Consider the following 10,045-nt stretch of genomic DNA (forward strand, 5'->3'; position numbering starts at 1 on the left):
TGCTCAGCATGCTAGCCTCTGATTGGCTGAGTTTGTGAGCCAATGAAGAATAGGGTCGGGTTAGCGCTCAGTTAAATATTATAAGACAAAAGTAAAAAGTTCACATATCCACTGAACACCTCACCAACGTGATTTTATTCAATAAACCTGATGTCCCTTCATTCTCGAAGTTACTGCAACAAACAAGAGAGCATCTACTTCGAAAGCAACAACAACTGGCTGACTGTATTCTTTCGAACTTTCACATTCCGGTCGAGAAAAGGATTCCAGTGTCGTATCTTGGCTACAGGTAAGCTCCCTGACTCCAGATCCTCAAGAATAATATTGTGTTTTCCTTTAGTTTTTTATCATAAGAGCCCATGTATTCTCTTTAGTTAGATGTTCGTTGGAAAGTTCGTTATGTTTCGGGGCATTGATTTGTCAGAAACTTTGGAAACAAAAATGTATAAATAGATACCTAATTCTTTCTTGTATGGTTTGAACACATTCCCAGGGTGCACGAAACAAGGAATAATTAACTCCTTCTTTCGCGTATGTTTGAAACACATCCCTCAACATACACGAAAATTAATTAAATAATTACCTTAGTCTTTCGCGTATGTTTGAACACGTCCTCGGGGTACACGAGAAAAATAAATAATTACTTTATTCTTTCGTGTGTGCTTGAACACATCCTCAGGGTACAATGCAGAGTCTGTATTGCAACTTGGAGATTCATATGCTGAATATGGATGTCAATATTTCAATCAGAATAGGATTTTATTTTGAATATACACAAAGCAATAGTTACTGATTTGTTTATTGAAATGTTTTTTCTGGATAAATAAATTCATTAATAATTTGACTCCATAAGGCATTTGTTTCAAAAAATCTTGTATTTGTTCAGTGTCTTTGAATACGATTGTTATGGTCTTAAAATTCACTTCATGGCAACTGTTGCGAGTTTGTATTCTCTATAAAGTTATCCAGGCTATTTTCCAAAAAAAAGCCGGATCACTTTCCAGCCTATGTTACTTCCGACAAGTTTCCCAGTGCCTAGATCCTTTAAAAATGAATATTATCCTCATTCATTAGCAAAATAAGAGAGTATGTCGCTTATGAACATGCAAATTCAACATGGCTATAACAATCTTGTACATTTTTTAACGTAAGAAGGATCAGTATTAACCTAGGCCTAGGATAATATATAGTTTGACTTCGATGTTCACGTTCCATCGCTTTTCCAGACCCAACCTCAGGTGCTGATACGGCCACACCCGCCCCACCTCCTGTTGATAAGACTTGTGGTAGGTATTTCTTATCTCGGAACCATCCGCTGTTTACAAACTACGTTAATTACAAAATATTAAACACACATGATTGGATTTTCCTTTTATATTTTGGCAGCTTCTGTCAGTGTCTTGATTTTGTGATGGTGTTGAAAAGTGATTTTTGTGTGTGTGCGGTTACTTTTAAAAGCGGTACGAAATATCGCATTTACTCCATAAAGACTCAAATGAAGCTCTGAATTCTGTTGTAGGCCTAATGTTAAAACTGTTTTTTGTGGGTGTAGTTACTTTTAAAAATGATGTAGAATATCACTTTTACTTCCTAAAGTTTCGTCAGACACACTAAAGTACAGCATGTGATCTAAATATGCAATTCAAACACAATGGAGCAACTACCTTTACTATAACTATCTTATACTTTTATGATAAAGAATTATTTATCATTTCTTCTTCTCTTCAGTATGTGGAAAAGTAAACCGTAACTTAAAAATCGTCGGTGGGAAGGTGACTGAGAAAAACGAATACCCTTGGCAAGTAGGCCTAACGTCCTACTCGCCTTCTCATCCTTTCTGTGGAGGTTCGATCATATCCAACCTTTATATACTAACAGCCGCTCACTGCGTTTATGGGTAAGTTTCTATACTAAAACACAAGAATCCACACTTAAATATATATTATGTATATCAGAAATACAAGTAAATTTCCCCTTCCAAGAATTCTGCTCTCACAATCCATAAAAAGGTCTTGCGTTCCAGAAAGTCCCCTTTCGTGGTCAGTTTTGCTTTCCTGATGTTGCGTTTTTTTTTATCAATTTTGCTTTCCAGATGTTGTCCTCCTTTCATGATTAGCTTAGCTTTCTAGATGTTGTGCTTCCTTAATAAATTTTACCTTCCAGATATTGCACTTTCCTAATAAACTTTGATTTCCAGATATTGTGCTTCCCTATTAAATTTTGCATTCCAGATATTTTGCTTCTTTTATTATCAAATCTGCTTTCTAGATATTGTGCTCCTTCCATAACCAATTTTACTTTCCAGATATTGTACTTCTTTCTCGCTCAATTCTGCTTTCCAGATATTGTGCTTCTTCCATGACCAATTTTACTTTGCAGATATTGTGCTTTGCTAATAAATTTTGCTTTCCAGGTATTGTGCTTCTTTCTTGACCAATTTTATTTTCCAGATACTGTGCCTCTTCCATGACCAATTCTACTTCAAAGATATTGTGCTTTGCTGATAAATTTTGCTCTCCAGATATTATGCTTTCTATGACATTCTGCTTTCCAGATATTGTGCCTCTTCCATGACCAATTTTGCTTTTCCAGACTTTCTCCTGCTATGGTCACCGCCGTTCTTGGGGAACATGACTGGAGCACAGCGTCTGAATCAGACTCCATTCAAAAGAGGAAAGTCAGTGAGGTGAGAGAGAGAGTCGGAAATAATATAAATAAGACCTATTTTTATTGATCAAGAGGTTAAATTGAAGTAAAGGCAGCCTTCGCCTTTATATGAAAGTAAATAGGACAGTATTTAGTCTTTGAGAAGTAGACAAGACCTCACCAGACTTCCAGGAAGTAAATAGTAAACTAAGTATTAGTTCTGTGTCATAAAGTTAAACTTTTATTTCGCTTAATGAGAATCAAACAAACCCTTAATCCATTTGATGAGAGTAAATAAACCTCTTGCCATTTAATGAGAAGTAAAACTTTACTATTAAGAACGATTAACATTTTATCTGGTGTGTTTTCTTAATGCAAATATCATCACAAGCTTCTTTAGGTCTTAAGGTGAGTTTCCACTAGGCTTCACCCGCTGCTGCATGCATAACACTCATCATCAACTCCTCCCAAATTCTTGTTAGCCCCGCCTACTGGACTGCTCATCAAGAGTCACGCCACACCATTAACTCATCCTTATGAGCAGTCCAGTAGGCGGAGTTGGTGATGAGTCTTACGCGTGCAGCATGGGGTGAAGCCTAGTGTAAACTTACCTTTAGACTTGATAATTATCGGCGCCATTTAGATATTCGGGTTTATGGTTATGGAATCAAAATATGGTATGAGTCAATAACTTACGACTTCATACTGTAAAGTTATGGGCACTATTTTTATGTAAGATTCGCGCTCTAGACATTGTAAAAGTTCATTTGGATCCTGAAATCAATAGAAGGACCTGGATCTAGACATCATTAAAGCTACTTAAGAGACAGAGAGAGAGAGAGAGAGAGAGAGAGAGAGAGAGAGAGACCTAGCATGAACCAGTGTTGATATTCTCCGGTTTTACAGATCATCACACATCCAGATTTCGACTCCTATACACAAGACAACGACATAGCCCTGCTCAGACTATCAACACCAGTCGACTTCCCTGCCAACAACGAGATCGCCCCAGTCTGTCTGCCACCAGCTGGAAATCTGTACGAAAACGTCAACGCCACAGTGACTGGATGGGGAAAGCTCTCGGAATGTTAGTAACTAACAATTCTTGTGCTGTTTTTTTTTTTTTTTTTTTAATGTGTCCAGTTATTGTTCTGGAGACTCGAGTAACAACTTGATTGATTTTCATATAGCTCACGTTCAGAGTGTAGTCTAAGTTTGCCTCAATATTCCCTGATTAGTTTTTCACTTAGTTTTTACAAAATAAAGGGTGTCGGTGGGGGGGAGGGGTTTCGGGAGGTTTATCTTTTTCCAAACAACTCTTATTACAGAGACCAAAATTGGTCTGGATAACTTTGCCCATGCGTCGAAACCCTCTTGAGAAGGATTAGACGCATAAAAAGTCCTAAATGTATTAAGATTGTCTTAAAGAATAGCAAATGAGTAAAAAGCATATTTTGTTTTAACGGATGTTCAGTCCGAGCCACACAATAAAAGCAACTAATATCTGAATATGACAAAGAATGTTAGTCATCTGTTCTAACCCTATGCTCTTTAACAAAACATATTTTGTTCTAATGTATACTGCAGACGGCGACACCTCAAGCGTACTCCACGAAGTGATTGTGCCCACGATGACCAATGCCAAGTGCTCCCAGCTGTACGAAGAGGTCGTCACAGAAAATATGCTCTGTGCTGGTCTGGACGAGGGAGAACGAGACGCCTGCCAGGTAAGACCCCTGGATGAAGAAGGATTTAGTCTAAAAAAAAAAAAAGATCTTTCAACATATCTCCAAAATGCAGTTCCTCACCAGCCTTCAACGTCATCGTAAGCTTATGATGAACTACTCTTTGCCAGTAACCGAATAAGTCTTATCAATTCTTCGCGACACTCGAAACTACTTGCACCTTGCAAGATTTCAGTCCATCACTTAAATCGTTGTCCAGTAACAGGTGCTTGATCTTCTTTGCAGTTTAATCCCCAGTCGAGGTCGTTATTTCTAACAAGCCTCTTCTAGGCGGGTGTTTCTCTCTTGTTCATCCTCAGTCTATTACTTTGAACTTCGTGTCTTCTCAAATGCAATATCTCCATCTCCCCTTAGGCTGAGTGGGTTCTACGTAGGCCTATCTCTCCTCCGTGTCCCCAAAACTTCTATTTCCATGATCTCTCCTACAACACATCTCTCGACATCCTTTGTCGTCAGAATGCCCAAACCATACTAGCCTTGACTCTTGGGCTTTGTATTTCCTAGGGTGATTCCGGAGGACCGTTGGTCACCAACGATGAAGGTACGATGCGCATGATAGAAATAGGCATCGTCTCCTGGGGTGACGGCTGCGCAGCTCCCGGGAAACCAGGCGTTTACACACGAGTTAATCGTAAGTTTGAAGGAATCATTCTTATTCATATTAAAACTAGAAACCATTAAGTATACATCTTGTATCACCCTGTGAATCAAACGACTGGTTCAAAACAACTGAAGTGACAAAACCAAAAATACAATTGAGGTCTCTTGAAGTGATATTCACTCGTCCGTTCGTTTTCTACAGATTATCTGGAGTGGATTAATGCCCACACATCCGGTACAGTCTCCTGCTCGCCGACTTGATTGATGACGTCATCTGGTCCCCTCTTCTGCTCACCGACCTGATTGATGACGGCATTGGCTAACGTTTATCATCTAAGCGAGATTGTGGTTTTCTTTTATATTTTGTTTCTCAGAAGAATAGAAATTGATTAAAAAACAGCCTTAGTTGACACATGTTATAACAAACAATGTCGTCATTCCATTGTTTAAAAAACTAAACTATCACTTTGGAACTAACCCATTTGTTTTTTTATTTGTAACTGTACATAAATATAGACCTTATATATATATATATATATATATATATATATATATATATATATATATATATATATATATATCTTGCAATTCCACAATGGTCCCGTGGGTGAAGTATATAAGAGATCCTCACGTGAAAATGAAAGAAGGAGGTACCAAGACTTTCAACTTTTATTCCAAAGTCATCTTCAGGGTACTGAACAACTTTAAGAGAAACTACTTATACAAGAAAGCAACATGAGGCCACAAATAATAAAACAAGTCAACAACCTACTTAAGTAATGCAGATAAACATTGTTCAAAACAAAAGACATACTTAACGGAAATATGTAGTTACTAAAATCACAGTACAAAACTACCTGTTTGTAAAATATCTAACAACTTGTTTAACTTTTAAATCATCAAGAATAAAACTTTTTAACAATTCTTCCATCTTAAAAAGACCATCGCTCATATTCATATTATTAAAAGAACTAATGAGGCAACCTTCAACTAACAATCTGTCATGCATTGATGAACTTCTAAAACGACTGTATCTGAATTCCAGTCTATAGGGTGTTTCAAAATCCCTCACGTGACAAAAAATGGCACTTGAACCGTTCGCAACCCGTACATTATATTTTATGCTGTGTAACTCTCTTACTTAGTTCCTTACCAGATTGTCCAATATAAGGCAAATTACAATAGAGCAGTTAATTTGTACACGCCTCCTGTTGTCATCACTGATTTATTACAAAACAATGCATTTTTGACAGATGAATTATTACTAAAAACAACATTATATTCAGACATTTCAGGCTACGTACAATTGATAAAATTCACAGTGGTATGGCAAAACTAAAATATTTTCAATTTCAAACTTACTTGATCTTTCGTGACAATAAAATGATTTTTTGGCACTTTGGAGGCAACTATCAATAAAATACCTTGGGTAACATAATTCTTAACGCAATTTCATAGATGTTCTTAATTTCCTCGTCTAAGAATTCAGGATCACAAATCCTATATGCCCGTAAAAACATCCCTGAGAAGACTGTTCGTTTTATCTCGGGGTGATTGGCTGGAAAAATTATGAATGAAAGCATTCACTGCTATTGGTTTACGGTAAACTTTGAATTTAAAACCGTTGTCGGTTCTCATAACGACTGTGTCAAGAAATGGTAGGGTTTTATCCTGTTCTATTTCCAATTGAATTTTATGGATGGAACCAGCCATTCCAAAAGTTTCTAAAAACTTCAAGGGTCACGATCCCGTGGCCACAGGCATATTATGTCTCAACGTATCTGTACCATGTCAAAGTAAACGTAATGATATTTGGTAGGTATCTGATTTCGTAAAACTCCATATAGATATTTGAGAGAGTTGCAGATAAACGGCTTCCCATTGCCAAAACCAAAAATCTGTCTACAAAAACAACCATTAAACGTAAACGTATTATCAACTATGCACAACTTTATCAACTTAATAAAAAACATGGTGGGAAACAGGAATATATATATAATTCATTTTTTCTTGTAGAAATTGTAGCAGATCATCAATGGGCACTTTCGTAAACAATGAATTGACATCAAAACTAATTAACCTGCAATTTGCATCTCTGACTTTCAATTTCGGGATAAGGTCTTCTGCATTCTTAATATGTGCCTCTGATATATTTCCTATCAGCGGATTTAACAGAGATCCTAACCATTTTGACAAATGATGAGAAGCTGAGCCTATCGAACTGATAATGGGTCTGATTGATTTGCCTTCTTTATGAATCTTTACTGTGCCATACATATAAGGAAAAGTGGCATTAACGGCAGAGAATTTCTTGGCTAGTTCATGGTACGACTTTAACAAAGATTTCATCACATACTTATAATGCTTATTAACTTTATCGGTGGGGTCTCCTATTAGTTTTTCATAAGTGTCTTCATCGGATAAAAGTTGATTAGCCTTTTCAATATAAGAATTCTTACTCAAAATAACTATACAGTTTGATTTATCAGCCCTAGTTATATGGATATCTTTATTAGCTCTTAAGCTCTTAAGTGCCATCTGGAATCTCAAAGGTATAGTATGTCTTAATTTTGAATTGCACACAGCATATACACATCCTTTTGCAATCAAAATATTGTCATTATTTACTTTTTTCATTTTTTGTTTTTTCTAAGTTTATGAAACCTTTAGCTACTGAAAAAATATCGATTTTGTTTATCTGCATACTTAATAGGTTGTTGACTTGTTTTATTATTTGTGCTCATGTTGTTTCTTTCTTGTATAAGTTGTTCTCTTAAAATTGTTCTGTACCCTGAAGATGACTTTGGAATAAAAGTTGAGTCTTGGTACCTCCTTCTTTCATTTTCACGTGAGGATCTCTTTTATATTCATATATATATATTATAATATATATATATAATATATATATATATTATATATTATATATATATATAGATTATATATATATATATATATATATATATATATAGTATATATATCTATATCTATATATATATATAATATATTATATATATATATAGATATATATATATATATATATATATATATATATATATATATATATATATATATATATATATATATATATCATACATACATACCATACATATAATATATATATATATATATATATATATATATAATATATATATTTATATATAATATATATATATATTAGAGCACCTCAAGGACAAATGAAACATAGGGTATGAATCCTGACCCAGCCTTTAGCGTTGTCAAGAGAATTCTTTATTTCATCTTATTATTGTTCTTATAGATACCACATCAGCTCTGAAGTTTCCCAGTCAATGGGAAAAAAATCTTAGCTAGACGCGAAACCAGTCAGGATCTATAGCCTATGTGTGTGCGTGTGTGTGTGTGTGCACATTATACATCAGATCTGTGAGTAACTTCATAATGAGTATTTATATAATATGCACCATCTTGGCCTAATCTATGCACACCTGTTTTTGTTTTTCATCGTCTGTTCATATTGTACATTTCTGGTCTTGAGTTCTACTGGTTCGTCAGAGCTCTTATGTCAAACACAAATTGAGCTAAAATTTTGTCCGCTTATAGGGTCATATGTATAACAAAAATATATAGAATGCATATCCAGTATGCATTGTATTTATCAGTGATATTCATGCCTATTCTTCTAGTTTATATTGTTTAAATTCCCACATACTCGAGATTTCTAACGATTTGTCCAGTCTTCCTTTTTTTTCTGAAAGAAGAACCAAAGGTTATCTTTGTTTTGGTTCATTATTAAAATGGAAATAAACAGGACGGAGAGATTATGCACAAACAAACAAAAATAAACAGGAGAGTAGAAACGAACGTCCTTATTATGCCTAAACCTGTGTAGTTATGACAGATAATCTGCCTGGCAAACTGATTCAAGGTGACAACTGCTATGGCTTAACCAGGAACAATTCCCAATATCTGGAATCTAGTCATTCCTGCAGCCTTAGTAACATAGAAGAGACTTATATTTTCTTCCTGTGATCCCTTTTTCCAAATGAAACGTTAAAAAACGTCTGGTGGCTCGTGGCTAAAGAGATTATATAGTAGTTACTAGACAACGTGGTTCTATAGTACTAGACGATGTGGCTTATAGCACTAGACAATGTGGCTTATAGTACTAGACAATGTGGCTTATAGTACTAGACGATATGGCTTATTGTACTAGACAATGTGGCTTATAGTGCTAGACGATATGGCTTATTGTACTAGACAATGTGGCTTATAGTGCTAGACGATATGGCTTATTGTACTAGACAATGTGGCTTATAGTACTAGACGATATGGCTTATTGTACTAAACAATGTGGCTTATAGTACTAGACGATATGGCTTATTGTACTAGACAATGTGGCTTACTGCACTACACATTAAAACACCATAATGCGTATTAATGAATGCATGACATCGTCAGTAATTGCTGGTGAATTTAGTCTTCAGAACTAAAGCCCTGCATTGTCCCTATATCAAAACAAGCAGGACTCTCTCTCTCTCTCTCTCTCTCTCTCTCTCTCTCTCTCTCTCTCTCTCTCTCTCTCTCTCTCTCTCTCTGTGGCAGAGGTTAAGAAATGCCGATATCATAAAGATTACAGCGCTACGTATTATTTTTAAAGGTTTTAGCGTCATTTCTTCACGCAAAGCGATCGACATCTAGCATTTCTATTTTATTCTTCATCTAATAAGAGCCTCCATCTCCTTCAAAGATGGGCGAAATTCTGATGTCTTCCTATAGTTTTTGGTTGTTGTTTATTTATGCAAATCGATCTCAAGCCAACGTTTTTATATTCAATTCTTCCTCTAACAAGCAGCCTCCATCTCCTTCCAAGATGGCGAACGTCTCTTCCATGCATAAACATTATAAAACAGCATATGGCGCTCTGAAGTCTTTCTAAAGTTTTTTATTGTTGTTTATTTATGTAAATATATATCAAAATAATCTTTTTCTTTATTCAATTTTTCCTCTAACAAGCAGCCTCTATCTCCTTCCAAGATGGCGGACGTCTCGTCCCAGGTGTAAAAAATCTATTATAT

At 35.5% G+C, this 10,045-nt stretch overlaps 1 protein-coding gene across 1 annotated transcript; it reads left to right on the top strand.

The window, feature by feature from the left end:
- Positions 1 to 1,770: 1,770 nt before the first annotated feature.
- LOC135213398 (trypsin-1-like) lies at positions 1,771 to 5,393 on the top strand. The gene is made up of 6 exons (XM_064247373.1): positions 1,771 to 1,897; positions 2,593 to 2,686; positions 3,553 to 3,733; positions 4,234 to 4,373; positions 4,896 to 5,022; positions 5,194 to 5,393. Exons 2-6 carry the CDS (start codon positions 2,606 to 2,608, stop codon positions 5,250 to 5,252), a joined length of 588 nt encoding a protein of 195 aa, XP_064103443.1. The 5' UTR covers positions 1,771 to 1,897; positions 2,593 to 2,605; the 3' UTR covers positions 5,253 to 5,393.
- Positions 5,394 to 10,045: the final 4,652 nt, after the last annotated feature.

This window comes from Macrobrachium nipponense, chromosome 42, assembly GCF_015104395.2.
Source record: "Macrobrachium nipponense isolate FS-2020 chromosome 42, ASM1510439v2, whole genome shotgun sequence".
Lineage (NCBI taxonomy): Eukaryota > Metazoa > Arthropoda > Malacostraca > Decapoda > Palaemonidae > Macrobrachium > Macrobrachium nipponense.

What these genes read in the sequence shown, in the direction of transcription:
- LOC135213398 (XM_064247373.1), top strand. Translation starts at nt 2,606, where the DNA reads ATGGTCACCGCCGTTCTTGGGGAACATGACTGGAGCACAGCGTCTGAA. An exon ending in GAGAACGAGACGCCTGCCAG is followed by an intron (nt 4,374 to 4,895) that starts GTAAGACCCCTG and finishes TGTATTTCCTAG; the next exon opens with GGTGATTCCGGAGGACCGTT. An exon ending in CGTTTACACACGAGTTAATC is followed by an intron (nt 5,023 to 5,193) that starts GTAAGTTTGAAG and finishes CGTTTTCTACAG; the next exon opens with ATTATCTGGAGTGGATTAAT.